We start from the raw sequence: 23,748 nt of genomic DNA, 5'->3' as shown, positions 1-23,748 counted from the left end.
CTTCAGGAAAACTAGCGGGAATTTTTCTTGGAATTTTCCGATAATTTCCTGGAAAACTTGTGGAAATTTTCCTCACAATTTTTCACCGAATTTCATTCGCAAAGCAATCTACAATTTCTAAAAATTTAAGGGAAAAATATAAGTAACGCTCCTTAAAAATTAACATTCTATCGGAGACAATTTGCAGGGTGTCTAGTATTTTTTAATTTTTAAAAATCCTGATATTTTTCTGATATTATATAAAAAATTCCTGATTTTTTCATTTTGAAAATTCCTGATGTTATCCTGATTTTTCAACGACTCCTGACACGGTAGACAAAAAGCAGTAAGACTTCTCCGCTGAGGAGATTCGCGAAAGAAAAATTCCTGATAAAACGTCCGATTTTTCCGATTTTCCTGATATTTTCCTGACCGGCCAAAATTCCTGATATTTTCCAGTTTTTCCTAATGCTAGACACCCTGATTTGGCAACTCTCGAATGTTCATACGGCGTTCTTCCTTAGCAAGGCAGTACACCCAACGCCTCAATTAAGAGAGCTTCTAAACGGGGAAAAAAGACATAATTTTCAAGTGAAGCAGCGGGAGGATTTCACAGGGCTAAAGCTAAACCCGCTGATAAACGAAACGATCACTGCATAGCGCCGTGTGACAAAGCAATATAACACCTCCGAATGAATGTAATCGTCGAATTTAACAGTGGCGTGGCGTGAATGATCGATTATCGATGTTTCCCCAGTTGAAGCTATGGTAAAGAGTCGATTCTAAAGGTATTCGTAGCGAACATCCTGTCTATCGATCCTTTTTCATAGGTCTAAATGACAGATCAATCGATATATCGCACAGCACGCCGCGCCACTGCCTCCGAATGAATGTAATCGTCGAATTTAATCGCGAGCAAGGTTCAAAGACTCACAACAGTCGGGCACGCTTCTTTATCGAAATTTTAGAGAAGATAAGGTATTCAAATATATCTTCAAACTCCGTCATCATCACATCGTTCCTCAAATTACATCCAAAAATCGTGTAATACGCGGTGCAGTGCTGCGGGAAAAGTGCATTGGATCACGCCACATTCAGGTTTGTGCATCTCCGTTAAAACCACACGCATAACAATTAGACTGCATTTTGCAATGCGGAACTACTTTTTATGCCTCATTTTAGAAACAAAGTTACCTGATGTTACCCTATGCAGATAGGTGCTTTTACAAATAACGTAGAAAAAGCTCCTAACTGCAAAATGTGGCCCAATTAATCACTGGAGGGGAAACTAAATTAAGCACTACAACGGATGTTTAATGTCATGTCAACTCGGATTTTGTTTGTAATTGGAAGTAATAGGATTAGGTATGTATGTACTTTGTAACACACAATGTTTACGGAAATTCCTTCATTCACTAGAATGAATTTCGGAGGGACGAGGCTCACCATCAGAAAATTAAAATAAAAATCATAAAAACAGCTAAATCATCAACTGCAAGATTAAAACTAAAATTATAAAACAAGAAAGTGTTAATTTTACGGATGAAAATGTCACCCGAAATGTATCTGAGTAAATGAAAACTTTTCGGAAACATTGCGTGTTGCGATGTTCAACTACTAAGAACCTGATTCTCTTACACGTTATCTCATCAAAATTCAAAGTAAAACACCATTTTTTTAAGCTCAAGCAGTGACCAATTTGAGTATAACTTGCTTCCGCCGATTTGAGGTGTTTTACACAGAGTACGGCTAGATAGAGAGCAAATTAGTAAAATAGTATCTCGGTTCTTTTAATGACGAAAAACTGTGCCTCTTTCTGCTTGGTCTGTGAGTTTCAGACTTTCATGGAAACCATAGGACCCGATGTAAACAAACGAGATGTTAAAACAGTTCGAGACGTGATAAGGATGTTGATATTCAGATTTTGTATTAGTCCTAAACAAACTTCGATCGATATTTTTGCCGAGATATACAGTATTTGTGTAAAGGATATTCATTTTTCGCTGGAAAATATATAATCCTCTAGGTCATATTTGATCTGAGTGGGCGCTTCACGAAAGGCCTAGAACTGTAAATCAATTAGAGATCAATTTAGAGACAGTACTCTCCAAAGTATACATGTGATGGGCTTGTTGGGGATACTTCTTAATCCGAAGCTTAGTAGAGAGCGAGAGCAATATCTTTGCCCAAAGAAATTTTGATTCCCTGAAATTAAAAGTTCACTATAACCGAGATACTAAAGAAGTCTCTACTCGTCGCGCCTAAATTGTCACATTTATTCTGCCGTGCTAAAGAAAAACGCCGCATGAACCTTTGGCAGTTGCCAAAATTCCTTTAATTAAATACGAATCTTTAGGAAAACTCGTGGATATTTTCCGTTCAATTTTTTGGATAATTATTTTCGTAATTAAATCTAAATTTTCTGAAAATTTTGAGAGAAAATATTCGCAGCTCTGCTCAAAAATAAACAATTTATTAGAGAAAATTTGGCAACTCTCGAATGTTCATGCGGCGTTCTTCCTTAGCACTGCAGTATTCCATTTCTCGTACCGCCTTATTTGCCATATGCCACACAATATCAAAGAGAGGCACCAGTTCTTCCAAGCTGTCATCCGCAGTTGAGAAAGACAACAACACCAGCCTGCGGAGTGCGGAGGATAGTAAATAAAAGGTTACCCCGATGGCCACATCGAATATATTTACGAGCATTCTTTAACCCATCATAGACAGAAAACATACACGCGCATCACGAAGTTAGCCCTTGAGTACTTGTATTCTCATGTCTTGTGGAGTCAATCCCCAAATACACATATTCCGTTTTAAGAACCGAGTTCTTTTATGAGAGGATGCGGGTGTTGATCTCAACACTGCCGTGCTGAGGAAAAACGCCGTATGAACATACGGACGTTGCCAAATGTCTCTTAAGAAAACAACCATTCTTTAGGAAATCTATGAATATTTTTCCTCGAAAATTTCAGGTACTGTAGATTAAAATACAAATAAAAGTCTATGAAAAATCGAGAGAAAAATAAATACAAGTCTCCTTAAAAACTCGTATTTTATCAGAAGAAATTAGGCAACGTCGGAAAGTTTATACGGCCTTTTTCCTTAGCATGCCAGAACAAGCTGGCGACGCCGATGGAGCTGCGAACGGCGCACGGTGGATCGAGTCAATTAGAGATGTCGGACATGAAATTTTTTAGTAAAACTGCAAATTTTGATGGTTAATTCGTCACATTTTAAATTTTAAGGGATACTCTTAGATGAAAATTTTACGTGGAAACCAACGGAATCACTTTTAAGACCTCAAAGTTTTGCAGAAACGGAGTTATGAGCTTTAACACACTGAAAAAAAATTATCGGCGTTTTCACCAAGGTCCGTTGGTACCTTTACCATCTCACTTTTTTTTACAAATTATTGGTAATTTTACCAAGACAGACTGGTAAGCTTACCTAAAAACCGGTATTTTTACTGTTTTTTTCAGGTAAGAATACCACTTTTATTGGTAATCAATTCCTGGTAACTTTGCCATTTTATCTCGGTAATTCTACCACAGCCGATAAAAATTATTGGCGTTTTTACCAAGGTCCAGTAAAATTACCGAGAAATTTCAATGATTTTACCGAGACTTCTCGGTAAAATTCCCAATTCCATAAATGGTAATTTTACCAAGAAAAAACTGGGATCAGATAGAACCCTGAATTCTAAATAATTTTACCCTTTTCTTAGTAAATACACCGAGATTTTTTTTTCAGTGCAGTTTCCAAATTTTGTCCCACCTCCCCCATTAACTCGATCCATTGAGCGGCGGACGGTACACGCATTGATGCATCGGTATTATCACTGGCGCCTCTAACGCGAGTCCAACGGGTCGTTTGGGCTGAAGACCGGATGGGTATCCTCTCCAGTCCATCCTCCTCCGCAGGTAAAGCGACGCGACATTTAGAAAAGTCTCCGCGTTCACGTGAGTGTTGCTCAAGTTACAAGTATTTCCACACAAAAAATCATATAAAAAATATGAAATTGGTGATTTTTGTGCGTCGGATTGATAACAGAAAGCTGTAGTTGCATTGTGCGTCACTATCAATCAGTGTTTGTTTACAAATATCAGGTTCGACACATTTCCTCGTTGAAGAGTTTGGTTCGCGCGCAGTTTTAAAGTTTAATTTTGACGTTTGTTTGTACGTGTGTGCTGACAGCCGTTACCATGGTAACATCGTTTTCTTGGGAAAAGCTCGTAAACCGATTGTAAAAAAAGCAAAGGCTTTCAACTGCATTGGGCTTACGGACCGAATCAAAAGTAAGGATGTTTACAACAGTTTTCAACTTACTCAGGTCGAAAGAAATGTTGTTTGATATAGGCTGGAGGCAGGGGTTGCGACAATATGCTCTCCCTGCATTGCGAAGATACAATTAGAACTCAATTTGGGGATTCACTTGTGAATAATGTAGTTGAAAATTATTTCGCTGTTCAATATTTCTGTTAAAGTTTGTTACTAATTTTCCCCATTTTTGTCTCGTCGCCTCACTCTTTGTAATTTACTTGTGCAAATCTACACACCCCTCCCCGTCTTCTTTGATTTACAAGACGCCCCCATGGCAAACCCCTATCTACAAGTGTAGGAAATTTACAGCTCTCTGTGCCCTGTTTCCCTCCAAAAAAATACGATTTCTTGTAAATTTTAAAAATATTGTACCTGTGGGGTGTGAGCGCCCCCAATAAGATCTGTTCCACTTTAGACCTTCAATTCAACGTTATCAATATACATCGAATATCTGACAGTATCTAGCTAAAGATATTATCTCCTATGTAAAATTCACGATTTTTGAAAAAACAATCATGAACATGATTTAGAATTAGCCCACCTAACCCCGAGTATAGTAGCCTCCGGGACCACCTAAACCTCCTCAGTGCGTAATACTTGACAGCTTCATGAGGTCATCTCTAAAATGGCTAGAAGTTCACCAGTTGCGAGCGTTAACACTGACGTTTCTAATGATAAGCGGATTGCTTCCTGATCGTTATTTATTCACTGCTGTAGCGCAAACAATGCGTTCATTGATTAGTTCGTTTCTTGACGGCAAGTTCGAGTAAGACTTAACCGCCAAAATCCGCGGTTGGTCAAGTAATTTTGGGCAAAAAAAAAGGTAGAGATCAATAAAAGATTGTTAAAATACGTCTTCTAAATTGTACTAACATTTTCGATGTGAAAACGTTTTTTGGCCCAAACATAGTTTTGGATCAAAAAAAAAAAAAAAAACTTTTCTTGTTTTTTGCTTGGTAAACATTTTGTTGAGTGAAGTACTTTCTTCTCCCAGTCAAAGAGAAGTGACATAGTCGATTTCAATTATCTTTAAAGAATCAAATAATTTGAATTAAAAAGAAAATAAACCATTTGAAATTAAAAAACGAACATTTGAATTAGAAAGAGAAAAATTTCCACTCAAAAAATATCGTCTACCAAAAAAAAATAACTCTTTCGAGAGGAATAATTTTGGTTCCCAGGAAGTCTTCTTTACATCAAAGTTTTTACTGTTTTTTTTTTTTTTTTTATAAGTAAAATACGGAGTTTAAAAAGTTTTTCAGCAACATGTTGCATCTATAGATAAGTGATAAAAACGTGAGCCTAAGATGCTTACTTTCTTTACGATTTTATTTTATTTACCAGCTGCTTGTCTTTTCTTTTTTAAGTGGATTATATTTTTCTAAAATATAACTTAGCAATGTATTTTTAGGTGATGCTCTAAAGATGGGACTGAGTTCCTGAAGTGCATTAGCACCTGAAAAATAAAATTGTAAAAAAATTACGCATCTTTGGCTCACGTTTTTATCACTTATTAAAAAACAAAGTGCTTTGATTATTTTCTTCAATGCGGTTTGATCACTTGAATCGTGAGAAAGTCGGCAGCGATCGATGCACCGATACGCAGCGCATCATAAACCCTTCTCGCCCCTATAGATGCGGCACAATGCCTCGGGCGATGTGTCACCTCGACCTTGAACAGATCGGAATGCACCGGGGTTGTCGCGGACCCCGGGGTCCGGACCGATGCCATGTGCCATGCGGGACTCGCACCGCACTCAAAACCGACTCCGTGTCTGTCGGGCCCATCATCATCGCTTCACGTACGACCTTCATGGACGCGTCGCCCGGTGTCGAATCATCATTTCCGAGTTGAGCTCCCTCTATTTTCATTTGTGAGCGGTATGACTCCAATTGCTCCTGGTTAATTGCATTAGTTGAAGCCCCCCCCCCCCCCCCCCTCCACTCTCATATACCGTGCGCCTCTCGTATTTGGTATTCTCGATCCAGAGGCAGGGAGGAAGTTACACTATCCACAGTCCACGGAGATGATGAAACGAGGCCAAAGTTATGCCGATTATGGCATTCATCGATCGTGAAGTGGACGTTTTTATGCTCAAAGGAACTATGTGCTCGCGGTGAGCTGTATAAGAGACAATGTAAAAGTGGATATAGTTCCTTTTGAGCAAAATGGAAAAGCGAGATTTGACATTAAGTCAAAAGGAACTGAGCGCTAACTCGTGAGCCGTGGACATGTGAAAAGAGCGTTGTGGACAGGGCTCATGAGTTAAAGACGAGCAAGAACGACAACGGAGATGGCTTCGTTACCGCTGACGTCACTGGCGCTTTAAAATCCCCATTCATTCTTATGGCCCTCAAGTAACGAGCACACCCCATATTTCCACTCGCACATAGTTCCATTCAGCATAAATACGTCCAAGTACCTAATGACATATGAGGGGGCACGGTATAAATGCGAAAAGTAGAATGCAACGGTTAGTCTTGATAGGGGTGCAGAAAATTTTTCAGTGTACGTTTTCACCAGCGGTCCATAGAAAAATTTCCGCAGTAAAGGTAATTTTGAAAAACAAAAGAAAAAGGGAAAAAAAGGAGAAAAATATCAGGTAACTGTACCAAAAAAAGGCAGTCTGGATAATATTAACAAAACATAAGCGCAGCTGTAATTATTTATATGAATATCAAGCATAATATAAATATTATGCAAGCAATACCTAATACATTTAAAGCACTTGTAGATTTTTCAGCGAGAAGAATGCACTTCTCACAATTTCAGATCGCTGACGCCGAAAATTCAAATTATTGCGGGCAATAAATGGCGCGCCCACAGACCCACGCGGACCTGATTTAGCGCCTTCAATGTTGTAGATATACCACAAACGTCACACTGTTACATTTACATTCCGATGTACAAATTGCCTATATTGCGCCTGTCAGAGTGTACACCGTCCACCCGCGATCGAGAAAATTCTCCTCGCGTGACTGTCTTGGTGAACAAGATCGTCATAAATATGACAGAAGATTAAGTAGTCATAGCGAAAATGTGGAATTTTGGTACGACTTACAACCATCCAATCCAATTTAAACGTTCCATATGCTAAGATTCAATCGAAAGTCCTAATTTTGGTTTCTTATGAATATCTTGGTTTTTTCTTGGAATAATCTTGGTTTTTACGCTGTTTCTGAGAGAAACGAAGGGCGAACTTGGTTATAGTATCATAAATTATTTTATTATGCCTACAGGTGACCTTTGAGTCTCAGACCCTTCTGTCAAAATTTGAAATCGGTGGAGGATCCCCACTGAATGGAGAACACAGCTCTGAGTTGATGGGAAACTGAATGGTGGAATCTTGACTGGGGACTTCGGAGAAAAACTGTTAATTTTACAAAGTCAAGATGCCTCGTTGTATTCCAAGACACATTTTCAACCAGATCGTTTCGTCGATCACAGGTAAAAAATTTACAAATCACAATTTTAGAAAGTTGGGGACCTGTACTTGATACATCACTATTCAATACTGGGAATAAGCCAAAAATTGCAGGTTCAATAATTGCTTCGTGTTTTATTATGCGGTTGATGATGAAAAGCTAAAAATGAGTGAATGAAAGCACTCTTGCCGCTCCATTTCAATGTAGTAAGCATTTTAAATGGAGATCAAATGGTTTAAAAGGCCTAAAGAAGAATAATTAATTGAAGTAAATTCAATCTCAGACATATATATTTGATAACTTATATGTAACAATGGCGGATGTGAAAAATTATCTTTTCGAAACACATTCAAAAAACTGTTTTGGCATCGAGAAAATTTTGAGAAAATACTTGAGATGTGATCTTCGAGATCTGTACATTATGCCAGAACCAAACATTAAATTTTTGTGTGAACAAAACAGTTTTTTAAGCGTGTTTCGAAAAGGTAATTTTTCACATCCGCCATTGTTACATATAAGGCCTCATTTGTGCATTTCTGATATTTGAGGCGTGCCAGGAATTCAAATAGGGGTATTGCTCCCATTTTGATCAACACTTTTCCAGGACAGTATGTTAAACTCCTGGATATCGACGGTGAAACTACCAAACCACGTATCTCGTTTGCGGTGTTTAAAAATCTACGCTCACATTTTATTTTTTTGAAGTAGACCAAATCAATATCATTCCTTGAAATTTTCACGGAATTTTCTCCGCACAAAGAGGAAAAATCACAGAAATTTTCAAGACTGGATGTTAAGTAGTTTTTCATTTAAAAAATAAAGTATGACAGGAAGTCTGCGACGTCGCAAACCGAGATACGTGGTTTGGTAGTTTCACCGTCGATATGTAACCAATTAAAGACCCTAAACAAAAAACTTCGCAAGACTAGCTTTTTCTCCTCTTGTGCTATATTTTCAATATACGAGTTCTTTTAATACCTTTTACGGGAGATCTACCACAGCGTTACGGAGCGTTACAGGGAATGAGTTGGGGGATGTCAAAAAAACCGCAAACGTAGCAATACGTAATTGGACGTATTTCTATCAAACGGAACTATGTGCATAAAGACATGAGCCCTGAGACCAATTAGAATATGTGCATAACAGGGCTCACGTCATAATTCACATAGTTCCGTTTGACAGAAATACGTCCAATTTAGGGACGGCCCCTAATAGAATTGACTTGTATTCGGCAGCGTTCCTGACCCTCCTGCTCTCAGGGATCTGGCTGGGATGGATGTCGGCGGTGCTGCCTAAGTTCCGCGGCGGCGAGATCCCCATCCCGATGACGACGGACGACCTGACCTGGACGGTGGCGCTCATGGACTTCGGGAACCTCCTCAGCCCCATCCCGACCGGCTACCTCATGGACCGCTACGGCCGCCTCCTCACCCTCCGTCTGGCCATGATCGCCTTCGTCGCCGCCTCCGCACTCGTCTTGGCCGCCTCCGCGCCCTACCACCTCTTCCTCGCCCGACTCCTCGCCGGCATCGGGAAGGGCGTCGGCTTCACGGCGGCCACCCTCTACGTCGCCGAGATCGCCGGCGCCAAGATCCGTGGCGCCCTCTCCGGCGTCTTCATCGTCATGCTCATGGGCGGCACCGTCGTGAGCATGACCGTCGGGCCCTACGTCTCCTTCACGACGCTCAACGTCATCACGGCCGTCTGCCCGGTCGTCGGGCTCTTCCTCACGCTCTTCATCGTCGAGTCGCCGTACTACCACCTCATCCGCGACGACCCCGCCGCCGCCGGCGAGGCCTTCGCCCGGGTCCGCGACCAGTCCAAGGGCGCCGCCAATGAGGCAGAGTTCGCCCTCGTCAAGAGGAAGGTCGCCGAGGATATGAGCGGCCAGAAGAGCATCCTTGACTTGTTCACCGAGAAAGGTACGGATAACAAACTAAAATAGGTTTTAAGTTTCATTTGTTTATCTGATATTCCTACGACTAGAAAAAAAGCACACGATTTACCGATGAACGAATAACAAGTCCCGAGATTTGAAGGTTATTTGCGCGGTGATGTCTTCAGTTAGCACCAATCAGCTGAAACGACACTAGGAGCTATATAAATCCAACTGACAACGTTGACTAAATTCCGTAAAAATATTTTTACATTTTTTCTATCGCCCAAATGTGATTGTGGGTTTCATTTATTGTTTCGTATTTAAGAGGTCGTAAATCGTTACAAAGAAGAATAGGTTTACTCGATTCCCTGTACACGTAGAAAAATTTTCTACTACACCTTTAGAAACTTCTCATCGAATGCTCTCTCGAAACAACTGGAATCTTTGTTGTCCCATCTGATTGTCAAGACAAGAATTGCATTGAGGCAACAAGGATCCTGGTTGTCTCAAAAGGGAATTTGATGAGAACTTCTTGTTAGTTACAGAATATTTTTTTCTGTGTAATTTTGTTTCAGACTCCCTGATTTCCTCAGATTACTTACAAATCATCATTTTTCCAGGTCACTATCAGTGCCCTCGCTATTCTCGGCTTCCGAGCCGTGTTTAAACCCCGATAATCTGAGATTCTATAATTAACTGGTTTAATGTTAGATTTCAATTTTCAACGATGACAACATTTCCAAAACCTAGTCCTCAACCTTGACCTCAGAGTGCTATGATTTATTGAGCAGCTTGATATCAGTCCACTCTACTCCTATTTTTCGAAGACGGACCCTGGGAAAAAAATCAGTTAAGCCGTCTTTTTGGTGACAATCAGAAAAAATGACATGAGCGCAGGTTAAAATATTTCTCTTTTCTCTTGTTCTTTTCAAGGTAACCGAAGAGGTTTGATCATCATCCTAGTGCAAGGGTTCCTACAACGTTCCGGCGGGATCAGCTGCATCCTGGCGTACGCTTCGACGACCCTGCCGGGTGACTCCTTCTGGCAAGGCAAGATCTCCGTCATGGTGTTCTCCTGGATAATGGTCGTCTTCGGGCTGGTCGCCCTCTCCCTCGTCGACCGTTTCGGGCGCAAACCCCTCCACCTCATCTCCTGCGTGGGCCTCACCCTCGTGACCGGCGTCTCTGCCGTCTACTACTACTTCTACCAGAAGACCGAGGTAAAAATGCGTAGCGCTAAGTAAACCGATCGTTTCTACATCGGGCTTTGTGTTGAGTGGATAATTTGCAGGTGTCTGAAATTTTGTAAATTTCATGTTTAAAATGAAACTGCTAAGAAACCTGAGTACGAGGATATCCTTGATTTTTAGACCGCCGCCCAATGCATACCCCAATGTTAACTTGCACTCTGTGTAATTACGCCACGTCCTTTTGAAACTAAACGGTTGAGTTTTTCCCATATTCAGACTTTTCCGCTACGCTCATCGTGATTTTTGAGCCACTTTCAAGAAGAGACGACTCTTCTTTTGGCTCCAGGAAAAGCAACACGCTCATTATCCGGGAGCATCAGGAAATACACCAGAAAATCAAAGATGAGCCGGAAATCACAGTTCCTTAGTACAGAATATGGTCCAAATGTATGATGATAACTCTCGGAGTTGTAGGAATTTGACCGGAAAACGCTAATCATCGTATATTCCAGTGTTGCCATTTCTCGGAATTGATCCGAAGTTTAAAACTTCTCAAATAATCGGAACTTTTTCCGGTATCTTCGAAATTCCTGCTTTTGGAATTCTTCGGAATTTTCACGGAATTTTGGGATTTTTCGTCATTTTGACCGATTACTTTTATCTAATTTAACGATCTTCGGGACTAAATCCAGGCGTATTTGTGATTTTTTCGCCGGAACTTTTGAAAAAATCGGAATTTTTCTCGGAACTTTTCGAAATCGGAATGAATTCCGGGAACCCCGGAATCTTTGGTAAAATTAAAGGTGTGTTTTGACTTTCGTCTCCAGTTTAGCTTTAGATGTTTGAGTTTTTGTGGTTAAGAGTCCTGTGGTCTGTTTCAGGTGGACGTCTCGCAGTTCATGTTCGTTCCCCACGTGGGCGTGGTGCTCTTCGGGGTGTTCTACCCGGTCGGCGTCGGGCAGATCCCGCACACCCTCCAGAGCGAGCTGTTCCCGACGAGCGTCAAAGGCCAGGCCTCGGCACTCATGACCATGGCCTTGGCCATCTCCTCCTTCATCGTCAACAAGGTCTACTTCGCCGTCGACCGCGGCCTCGGCGTCTACTTCATGTACCTCATCTTCGCCCTCAGCAACTTCCTCAGCATGGTCTTCACCGCCTTCTACGTCTTCGAGACCAAGGGCAAGACGCTCGAGGAGATCCAGCATTTCCTCAAAAAGTAAAGTAAAACTCCACCATTGGCGGATGCAGCAAATTGGCAAAACTGTCTTTTTTCTCCATTTAAACCTATGGAAATGTATCGATTCTTGGAGAGGCCAAGTGCTCCGACAAGAATCGATTCTTAAGCATGGGATTAAATGAAGGAAATCCGGTGTTGCCAAATAGCTGGATCCGCCTCTTAACTTCACGCTTTCTGGGACTCAAGCAGATGCGCCCTCGTGCGCGCAAACGTACACGGAATCGTGTATTAAGGACGAGTTTATGGTCATCCTTTCCTCAGAAACACCTCATCTGAAGAGGTGACACTAGGTGACAGTTCGTGAGCCAAAAAAACTCGATTAAAGTACAATTGGACGTATTTCTGCCAAACGGAACTATGTGCACTAAGACATGAGCCCCGAGACCCATAAGAATATTTGCTTAAAAGGCCTCATGTCATAATGCATATAGTTCCGTTTGGCAGAAATACGTCAGATTGGCCACTAGATAAGGTCTGAAGTGAGAAGAAAACGTCACATATTTTCTCTTCAAAATCTTACAGAGAAAATAATTTTCACACGGGAATTTTGAAATCGACTTCTGACGAGACATTAACAAGGCATTTAAACATGGATCGAATGGAAGATTGATTAAACATATGACGTCGATTGTAGTTTTGCCATTTAAAGATTGTTAATAGAAAACACGTAAATCTTGGTCAGGAGTTGATTTTCAGACTTCCCGTTGTATGATTTGTTTTCCTTGTGAAATTTTGCAGACAAAACACGTGGCATTGTGCTTTAATTGGACGTATTTATGATAAAAAGAACTATGTGCATAGGGTTTGCGTGTAACATAGTTCCTTTTAGCATAAATACGTCCAATTCATACCCTGTCCAGAGGCCCATTTTGCGAAGTTTCACGTGACAATCGTCGTCTCCTGGACGAAGGAACGTAGCTCCAATCCAAGGTTGCCAAATTGACTAAACAGTCAATTTATTTAACAAAAATGTACCTGTGCGATTTTCATTTAATTTTGTTATGAAATCTGAGGAAAAATCAAAGAAATCTTCAGTTATAGAAATGCCCAAGATTCTCCCGGTTGATATGCAATTTGCGAAGGGTTCGGGTTAGGAGGGAGTTAAGTTCTTTCCTGAGGGAAACTACACATTGTTCATTTACTCAAGAGTGGTTGCATATCCTTTAGGAATTTTCTGTGAATTTTCTTCGGAATCTGTCGAAAATTTGCTGAAAATTTCGTTGTGTAGATTTGTATAAAAAAGAAGCTGTCAAGTAAATCTTTGAAACGTTCGCAATGCCCTCTGGCCCTCACTCCTTCGTATTTTTTACATAGTGATGAAGGAGTTCCGAAGAGACTGCCAATTTCCAGAGACCAACTTCCGATGATTGCTTCTCATTTATTGTAGTTACTAAGTTATTCTAACGACTGTCAGGAAAAATTAGAGGAACTGGCCTCACGGTGCCCCTCAGATAAGAGCATACAAGAAGTATGAGCAGAGTAGGTAGGTTCTTTTAATTAAGATCGTTCAATAAAATCATTTCACAGTCGGTATTAAAGGGGAAAGTAAAAGGAGCTTTGCAATGTAAATACTCAGGTCAAATTCATAATTTTAGTGTACCTTGAAGACTGATTTCGATTGTAGCGGATATATTTTCTTATATTGTATTGATAGAATTTTAATAAATGAATATTTTTTCAAGGTGAACAAATCTTAGCTTTTCCTTTGACAAATATCTCTTTAGAGAGGTTATTAGTCTACAGCTGTCACTTTCTTGAAATTCATTTCCTTATATCAATGACGAGGCAGAAAAAATCAACATATTTTTCATCGTATTTGGACTACCTATTATACATTAATCATAAAATTATAAATGAGGGCTCTGGCACTGAAATAAGTGAAAAACAAAAACTTGGAAGAAAAGTCTATTGTCCATATATTCTATAGAAAATATTCTAAAATTTTGATTACTTCTTCCTACACATTTAATCTTGAGTAATCGCTTGTTATTATTTCGTAGTGATAAGGGAAAACGCAGTATATGTTGCGAAATTTTCTTATCTAATGGATGCGATATTTTGCTCTCCGATCGAGCCACCAGACATCACATATGAATAATCCTATGGAGAAAAGGACATGCCTATCGAGTGCTGCTAGGATAGTAAAACTCTCCGGCGCTACTGCTCCAATGAAAATTCACACAACTTTAGTAAGTGACTGTAGCACGAAATGTGCAGGAGAACAACTTCATAAACTAGAACATCTTAGAAGGCAAATATGTCTGATCAACACTTCTAATTGACACTGAGACACACCCATAGTTGCAAAATCTCATCAGCGACCGCAAATGGGATAGTGCCCAGTGGCGACGCGTAAAAATGATCCATTATCAATATTTACCCATTTCACGCTATGGTAAAGAATCGATTCACAAGGTGTTCGTTGCGAACAAACTGTTTATCCATCCTTTTTCATGGGTTTATACGCCACGCCACGACACTGATAGTGCCCTCTCTACGCATAAACCACGAAACAAGGTACGATGGAAATTGTACTTTTTCAAAAAGCACCTTCAAACTCTTTAATTTCGCGTTCTATCTAATGATAAAAACTTTTTTGTCAAAATCTCACGTCGAAACCCCTTCACGAGAGTTTGGACAGTGATGAGCGATGAAACAATCAAGTTAGACGAAATTTCGTCGGTCCGTCTGATTTGAACGTAAGAATAGAGGGGTTTCACCTTGGCCTTCGAAGATAATGTTCGCATAAATTTTTAATTTTTTTCTTTTCGTATTTTTTGCTGTAACTACGCCATTGTTTCCTCGCTATGCAGTTCTAAACTCGATACCGTTCACTAACATCATGCGAGTTTCTAGTTTCTAAAATCCAAAAATCCGACAAGATCTAATGCGTGATTTCGGTCTTGAAATTTGAACTCGTAACGATTGAGTGATGGTGATATTCGAAAAAAGGATTAAGTTCCATCGTAGATCTCGATAGGTAAGGTTTATACACATATTTTTCAAGCAAAAACCTACTAATAGAAGCTTTACTTCGACACCGAAAGAAAAGCATCTGAAAAAGTGACCTAATTGCAGCAGAAATATTCTAGAATTTGCCGACAAAAAGATTTCTCTTGAGTTAGGAATTATACAGTTTGAATCAAGCTGACTTCTGCTTGATTCATTGGTATGTGACACACCTAGTGATATGAATATCACATATTATATTCTTCAAACAGCCGAGAAAAAAACAAGGTATGCTACAACAAACAAACAAAGGTAATCAAAGGTAAAAAAAGGCCTGAAAGTACACGGGAATAAATTGAGACCAACATTGAAACATAAAGCATGAAATATGTACATGTAAGTCGCGAACCACAATTTTCATCGTCGCTAGACCTTTTTTTCACATCAGACTATACAAAGAATATTGAGGAGAGAGATTATTATTACTGACTGGTTTGTCACATCGACAGCGTCATTTTTTGTTTTCGTTTTTTATCTCAATGATTTTTAGATCGAGTTTGTTGATGGAGGACCTTCACTACGTTTCTCGACATTTGAGCGTGGAGCGACAACCAGTGGACGACAGAGACCCTAACTGAAATCGCATACTCAGTTTCAGAGAGCACTTATCGACTTTTCAACCTTCTTCCACAGTTGCAGAAAAAATGGTCAATTTTGAGGGGAAACATATTTTTAAACAACTCCTATGCTCTGTGACAGGTAATACCATCAATGGAAATACTAATTAATTCATAATCTGAAAGAGCACAACGTCGAAACGCAGTATTCTGATTTAAGCATAATGGAATTAAATAGCACCAGGACTTCAAATTTTGATTACGGATTTTGCGGTGGGTCATTTTTCGAGAAATCAAAACACTTAATCCTGAATTGGACTATATTTTGCACTAAGGAAATAAAATTCTAGCCCTATCTGTAAAAACACTCATGTGCAAAGGGAAACTAATGGTGCATACATCGCTCTTAAACTGAGCCAGATATTGTAGTTCCAACTTTCAAAATGCAGTCCAATTAGAGTCCCCGCCAAATAAGTTTGCGCACTTTTAGATTGCAACAGAAGCTCTGCCATCTTGTGTCTTGCGTTAACCTTCAATGCTATACTGACGTCAAACGATCCTCTTTCGCAGTCTAAGATGCAGTCTCTGTAGACTTATTTGACCTGCAAGCCAATCATTGAAATGTTGTGTTTGTCGGACGGAAATACAAGTAGATGGCATAGATGAAATGGCGGAGTTTGATTGGTCGACTAGATCTCATCGCTGCTTTGTCATGCCTTATGTCGGGTAAAATTGCCGATTATAGCTAAAGGCACTTCTTGAGTTCCCAAAAAGTCGTCAATTCTACCCGACAGAGCAGCGATAAAACATGACCGACCAATCACACGCCGCCATTTCACCAATGTCATCTATCATCTATATCCGCCCGACGGACTCAAAATTCCGATATTCGACATGCTGGCCTCCGCCTGGATGTCTACTGAAACAGGCTGGCCAAAAATCAGTACTTTTTCAATACCTCCATTTGACGACATTCGAAAAATTTCGACAATTTGAAATTCTCGCTGGAAATGCGATAAAAATGACGTACACACAAAAGTTCGTGTGAGGATAAACTGACTGCACAATCGCGATCTTTCAGGCGAACACTACTTTAGGAGTCAACGTGGTGGGGATTGCATACTTTACAGGCGTTATGAAAAAACACGCGTGGTATGAAGGACGAAATTCCGGACCTTTTGGCAGAATTTCCGCACTTTTTCAGTACTTCCGAACCGCCCTTGACAAATCAGTACTATTTCCGAAAGTTCCGAACTAGTGCACACCCTACAAAATTCCGGACCTTTTGGCAGAATTTTTGAACTTCTTCAGTACCTCCGAACTCGCCCTTAACAAATCAGTACTATTTCCGAAAGATCCAGACTAGTACACACCCTGCTCTACCTCATATTTGCCGTTGTTGCAGCGTTCCTGACTGTGTACGCGTCCGGGGCCTGGCTGGGCTGGGCCTCGGCGGTGCTTCCGAAGCTAGCTGCCGGCGAGATCCCGATCGCCATGAGCCCGGAGGCGGTGAGCTGGACGGTGGCGTTCATCGACGTGGGGAACCTGCTGAGCCCGCTCCCGGCCGGCTGGCTCATGGACCGCTGCGGCCGCATCTTCGTCCTCCGGGCGGCCGCTCTCGTCTACATCCTCGCCGCCGTCCTCGCCCTCGCCGCCTCCGCCCCCGTCCACCTCTACCTCGCCCGCCTCCTCGCCGGCGTCGGCAAGGGCGTCGCCTTCACCGCGGCCACCCTCTACGTCGGCGAGATCGCCGGCCCCGCCATACGCGGCGCCCTCTGCGGCGTCTGCGCCCTCATGTCCCTCGCCGGCACCCTCACCAGCATGACGCTCGGACCCTTCGTCTCCTTCCAGGCTCTTAACTTGGTTCTTCTCGGTAAGATAATCTCGTTAGACTTCTGTTCACTATAATAGCGCTTTGGGCGCTAGATAGGGGAAAATGAGACCGTAGAAAGTAAGAAGAAGAGAAAGAGAGAAGTCATAACAGCCATGCATACAATGCTCAATTTCCGAGTGAGAGTGTTCTAACTGCCTTATCCGGCTAGTGCCCACTTTCTGGAGTCCCTGTGGAAAAAAAAAACACTGAGTTCATTTTTCATCTGAAATATCTCGAAAACAAGGAGAAAATAGGTCGGATATTTCAGAAATTAATTTTCCAGTTTTCTTTGAAGAGATTGATGGGTTATTCATGACGCCAAAAGTCATATTTCAAGATAAAAAAAATTCCAGGTCGAACTATTCGACGTTTTTGAGAAAAAGTGTCACCATCAATCTCTTCAGAAAAATCTGGAGGGTTGATTTCTGAAATTTCCTACGCAAAATTTTTTCCTTGTTTTCGAGATATTTTCGATGAAAAGTGAACCCCGTGTTATTTTCCATAGGGGTCCCAGAAAAGGGACACCAGGCGGATCAACCAATCAGAGACGACTCGTAAAAGTAGGGGGTGCCACTCGTCCCGCAATTCAAATTGCTGCTCTTGTTTCCTCTTTGAACTGAATGAACCGTGTGTTTCAGGGATCCCGCTGGTGGAGCTGGTGCTGAGCTTCTTCATCGTCGAGTCGCCGTACTTCTTCCTGATGCGCGGCGACGACGAGGCCGCGGGCGACGCCCTGGCCGACCTCCGCGACCCCAACCGCCCGACCCTCACCTCCGAGGAGCTCTCCGCGATGCGGGCCAAAGTCCTCGAAGCCCGCAACGAGATCGGCACCTCCGCGGGCTACCCGTTCTCTCGCCTCGTGGGCACCCGCGCCAACCGCCGCGCCCTCCTCATGGTCCTCGTCACGGGCGTCCTCGAGCGGGCCGGCGGCATCTCCTGCATCTACGGCTACGCCTCCACCACCCTCCCGGCCGCCCGTGGGATCCAGCGCTCACAGTCATGGTGAGCACCGTTAAAGAAAGCAAATTCTTGGAAACGATGAGGTTATCAGAGAGGGAGGACAACTCGTAATAACTTAGGGGCCGTCCATAAATTCCGTCACCCATTTTTCCCCAATTTTTCAACCTTCCCCCCCCCCTCCATCTCCGTATCCGACCGTCATCCACTGCTAGACCCCCCCCCCCCCACCACACACACACACCTAAAAAGCCTAAAGCTTTGTCTATCAATTTCAATAGTCAGTAGGGAGTCTACTGAAACAGGCTGGCCAAAAATCAGTACTTTTACAGTACACTGGGGGAAAAAAACACGTTGGATCTAGAGTCCAGACTCTTAAAAACATCGACAAGAAAAAATACTCTTGATTCAATCAGATTTAAGCTTAAATCAAGAACCAAGCCTCTTAATTTGAGCGGATTTCCTTTTGATTTAAGCTTAAATCTGATTGAATCAAGAGACCTTTTTCTTGTCAATGTTTTCAAGAGGCTGGACTGTAGATCCAATGTGTTTTTTCTCCAGTGTACTTTTTCAGTATATTCCCAAGAAATTTAGTACCTCTTCAACATAAAAGAATTCAGTATTTGAAGAAATTCAAAAAATTTCAAAAATGTTAATTTCTCCCTTAAATTACGACAAAAATTACAAAAATTCCGGACCTTCTTGCGAAATTTCCGTACTTTTTCAGTATTTCCGGACCGCCCTCAAAAAGTCAGTACTATTTCCGGACTTTCCGGAAATTCCGGACTTGTAGAGACACCCTGAATCATCCCGCGGGAGGGGGGGGGGAGGAGGAGTACATCCTAGTTTCCTTCATTGGTGTGCTTGATTTCTGGACTGTTGCAGGTCTTCTCCTGGCTCTGCGTCATCTTCGCCCTCATCGGGATGAGCCTGGTCGACGGCTGCGGACGTCGCCCGCTCATGATCCTCTCGACCTCGGCCCTCACCGTCATCCTCCTCGTCTCGGCCGTCTTCTACTTCTTCTACGAGCGGCCCGCCACCCGCGACCTCGCCTCCCACTTCGACTACGTCCCGCACGTGGGGCTCATGCTCTACGCGGTGTTCTACGCCATCGGCGCCGGCCAGGTCCCGCACACCCTCCACTGCGAGCTCTTCCCGACGTCCGTCAAGAGCCAGGCCTCCGCCGTCGCCACCATCTTCCTCGGCGTCAGCTCCTTCGCCACGACCAAGATCTACCTCCTCGGGGCCCAGGTGGCCGGCTTCTACTTGATGTACCTCGTTTTCGCTCTGGCCAGCTTCGCCAACATGCTCTTCTGCGTCTTCTACCTCGTCGAGACCAAGGGCAAGACCCTCGCGGAGATCCATAGGATTCTGAGCCGGTAGTCGTCGAAATTGGACGTATTTCTGCTAAACGGAATTATGTGCATTACGACATGAGCCCTGAGACCCATAGGAATATATGCATAACAGGGCTCACGTCACAATGCACATAGTTCCGTTTGGGAGAGATACGTCCAATTAATGGGTCAGTTGCGCTGGTTACATAATCATGTCTTTATGCTTGATTCTTTCAGATTAATTGAAAATAATAAGATCTGCTCAGTGCTGCCATTTTATTTTAACAAAGATTCCGAGTTTCCTGGATTCATTCCAATTCCCAAATTTGCGAAAAAGTTCCGATTTTCAAATTCGGGAAAAGTTCCGGACAGTCCGAATGTCTAATTTTATCAAGAATTCTTCACATTTGATCAAATAGTCGTAAGGTGACCGAAAACCATAAAATTCCGAAAATAGCTGAAGGAATTTTGAGATTCCGGGAAAAGTTCCAATAATCTGAAAACTTCCGAAATTCGGAATTAACTCCGGAAAATGGAAGCTCTGATGTGTCCAAACAACTTTCTAAGTTCAATATTATCCGAGATATCGCGCTTTGAAAAATTCGGTTTCTGACGTCATCCACCGCGGGAATGACACCCTTGGTTTCTTCCACCTTGCTTTCATCAGTCAGGGAAATACACATTTGCTCTGGTTACTCAACGTGTAACTCGGATGAAAGCAAGGTGGAAGGAACCAAGGGTGTCACTACCGCGGTGGATGACGTCATAAACCGAATTTTTCAAAGCGCGATATCTCGGTTGATATTGAACGTAGAAAGATGTTGTTTCGACAGATCTGAATATTTGTAGCTGATCGACAAGAATCAAGCATCAGAACACGATTCTGAGACCAGAGCAACTGACCCACTGAACAGATTTTCGTCGCTTCTCTGGCGTAAGGGCGTATTTCAGTTCCCACATGAGCTCCGGAAAGCTTAAAGTTACACGGAAAACGCGGCTCTCGTGGAAATTGAGATACGCTCTTACGTCAGAGAAGCAAATAAACCGCATGAAACGTTGCCTAATTTTTTTCCAGGTTCCTTCTTTTTGACGGAGAACCAAGCAGTATTAAGACTTAAAACTTTTGCGAATATATTCTTTGGAGTCCAGAAGTTATGCAGAAGAATTTCCGAAGCGGTATGTCCGTAAGTTTTCTGTTATGAAGTCAGAGCATGGGAGGAAGTTAGACAACAAGTAGTGCTGTTCAGCTGATTCTGGTTATTTCTAGTGGCGATTTTGCAAGTTGGCAACACTGTCTTTCCTCCATTTAAACCCTTTAAAAAAGTCGATCTTAGGTGAGGAAAGATTGTTTTACACACATTCGAATGAGAAAAAAACAGTGTTGTCAACCTGCCAGACAACCCTTTGCCATGGCAACTATATCTGATCAAGTTGAAAAGGTTACAAGTTCAATTTTTGTTTTACTTCGTTAGATCGATTGCCAGGCCACCAGAAGAACTTCGTAATTATCGTATAATCATGTATGTGCCTAAAATTTTTGTTAGTCTTCGATAAATATTTGACATTTTTTACTAACGTTTCTACACATTCATAATTATATAAATGCGTACGTTTCTCTTTAATGTTGATTTTCGAACAGACGAATGCGAAAAACACTAATTTCTCAATAAAAATTTGAAATTGAAAACTTTCGATTGGGAATTGTATTTAATGTGATATTTGGATGCGGATATACAATCTGCAATGCTCAGTTTTTAGGTGTGTTTAAGAGTTCATTCAAAATGATCCCAAGCGCCGCCGCGCCGGAGACGTGAAGTGAAGCCTCGTGGAACGAGGACAGAAAATTGACTACCTCTCTGCAATGCGAGCATTATTTCAGCAATACTTCCTGCTCAACAACTACCGTTTCAATCGAATCGAGTTGCAATGACCAATTGCTCTGCACCAACCTACGTAGTTGACTGATATGAGGCTGAGGCATCTTTGTCTAATTTACACCATTTAACCGTCGCAGCGCCAAAACATTTTTGTGCTAAGCGAAAATGTTCTCTTTAAAAATTCCAATTGACTTAATATCCAAATAATACTGCCTTTCACAGCAGAATCTGCTTCAATACGTCCAATATACAGTTTGTTCTATAAAAAAAGTACCCGCCAATAATAATTTCCAACAGTTAATTTTGTCCAAAAACGTGAAACATTGTCAAAAACATTGGTCATTTAAAGTGGGACTTTACAACTATTACCGATATTTTGAACACGTTAAGCACTAGAGGGGGGCACATTGGGCTAATGCACAGGGTATAAATTGGACTGCATTTAGCAATAATTGGGAACTACAGTTTCTGGTTCTTCCGTAAAAACACTTACGAGCATAGGGAAACTAATGGTACTTGCGTTGTTCCTAAACTAAGCCAAAGATTATAGTTCCTAATTACAAAATGCAGTCCAATTAAAGTACCAAATATTATATTTCCTCTTCAAAATTTTCCTTGAAAAGCGATTCACACAACGAGAAGTTTAGAGATCAACTCCTGAGCAACATTATTGATAAATACACTTAAGGCTGATCAAACGTAACTGAATTACTTCTTGTATTAATCAAAATTTAGTGTTGAGTTTCCTCTCTGTATATCTCCACCTAGATTGATGCACTTTTACATGCCGGCGAGTAAAGAGTACACTGGGAAAAAATCGTCACGGGCTAAGTAGACATACCGTCCGTTCCGGGCTCAGAAGCTGGAAGTTCCGGGTGCTGAAACCGTAGTTCAGATTGCTCCGGGTTCTACGCCCGGAACTTTCAGCCTCTGAGCCCGGAACGTGGACAGTATGCCTATATAGCCCGTGAGTACGGCTTCCACGGCTAGAATTTTTTTCCGGTTTATCATGATTGACACGATTAGATTTTTCGACTGGACGTCGCTGCGAACACAGTTCCGAGATGGTGCCCATCGGCAAAATCGAATGCAGTGCCGAGGACTGAGTAATGAAAAAAGGTAAAATCTGTGCAAATCGAAGAGCGATGACCCCGACCTAACTGGATTGACAAAATACTCATTATTCCGGATGGTGGCGGGTCATCCAAGGATTACTTTCCAAATTCTTGTGGCACAAGTGAATAGCAGTGGTCATTACCTCGCCGATCGCAGCTAACACCATCCGCGATTCTCCAAGTTCGGAAATAGCTTCCTGACCTGGGCTCGTTATTTCAATTTAATCAGCGAAAACCTGCCCTTGAGCTCAGGTGCTTCCTATTGTTTAAGCGAACCGTGAACTTGTGCTGTGAATTGTGTGTTAGAGTATGAAGAACCTGTGTCATCGTTCATCTTGAACTTCCCCACAGGATGGTCCAGATATGAATGGTAAGCGTTTCTACTATTTCCACGTGATTTTCCCGTAGTCGCACGAGAATAGAAACGACAGAATCGACACTGAATAGGGTAAAAATTAAATCAACGCAAGGTAAGTTTCTTCATCAGGATTTCACGAATGAAGCGTTGATCATGTTTCCAAAAGTCAAAATCAAATTCACCGTACCAACATTCGAGAGTTGCCAAATTTCCTTGGATAACATGTTTACTTCGGCGGAGAGTTATTCTTCTTTATATTGTAATTCTCAAATGTTTTGAATAAAATTGTAAACAAGATTGTCCGGATAATATTCCGAATTTTCCTAGTGGATTCGTTTTTTATTGAAGGAGATAATGTAACGTAAGGCTCATACGGCGTTCTCCTTACCACAACAGAATGATTGATTAAAATTAGAATCAGGAGAATTCGAGCTTCCGGTTGCAAAAAAACCAAAATCAACTCAACACCAAACGTACATCGGGAACAAACTGTGATACGTCTGAAAAATTGAAATTTCTATCCCTAAAAGACTTTTACCGCCTTAAATACACGGCAATTTCAAAATGATCAATAAAAATTCGGTTCATTGAAGTATTACTTTATCGAAAAATACACTGAAATTAACGT

General features: G+C 41.7%; 3 protein-coding genes across 10 annotated transcripts in view; 2 read left to right on the top strand and 1 right to left on the bottom strand.

The window, feature by feature from the left end:
- The window catches only part of LOC109033668 (dystrophin, isoforms A/C/F/G/H), a 151,286-nt gene that overhangs the window by 68,438 nt on the left and 59,100 nt on the right, over positions 1-23,748 (bottom strand). The window lies entirely within an intron of this gene.
- LOC109033671 (facilitated trehalose transporter Tret1) lies at positions 841-12,570 on the top strand. 5 transcript variants are annotated; one of them, XM_019046382.2, is made up of 6 exons: positions 841-1,077; positions 3,741-3,944; positions 7,546-7,753; positions 8,967-9,653; positions 10,544-10,830; positions 11,682-12,570. In XM_019046382.2, the coding sequence occupies exons 3-6, from the start codon at positions 7,699-7,701 to the stop codon at positions 12,018-12,020; spliced, it is 1,368 nt and encodes a 455-aa protein (XP_018901927.2). In that variant the 5' UTR covers positions 841-1,077; positions 3,741-3,944; positions 7,546-7,698; the 3' UTR covers positions 12,021-12,570. The 5 variants fall into 5 exon arrangements, with proteins under 5 accessions (XP_018901927.2, XP_072152800.1, XP_018901929.2 ...); XM_072296699.1 differs by having other exon boundaries at positions 3,736-3,905; XM_019046384.2 differs by having other exon boundaries at positions 3,736-3,944.
- Positions 14,752-20,070, top strand: LOC109033669 (facilitated trehalose transporter Tret1). Its single transcript, XM_072296513.1, has 6 exons — positions 14,752-15,017; positions 15,537-15,745; positions 17,009-17,476; positions 18,115-18,478; positions 18,739-18,742; positions 19,319-20,070. The coding sequence occupies exons 2-6, from the start codon at positions 15,691-15,693 to the stop codon at positions 19,814-19,816; spliced, it is 1,389 nt and encodes a 462-aa protein (XP_072152614.1). The 5' UTR covers positions 14,752-15,017; positions 15,537-15,690; the 3' UTR covers positions 19,817-20,070.

This window comes from Bemisia tabaci, chromosome 2, assembly GCF_918797505.1.
Source record: "Bemisia tabaci chromosome 2, PGI_BMITA_v3".
Classification (NCBI taxonomy): domain Eukaryota; kingdom Metazoa; phylum Arthropoda; class Insecta; order Hemiptera; family Aleyrodidae; genus Bemisia; species Bemisia tabaci.
This window is presented reverse-complemented; position numbering and strand designations above follow the sequence as displayed.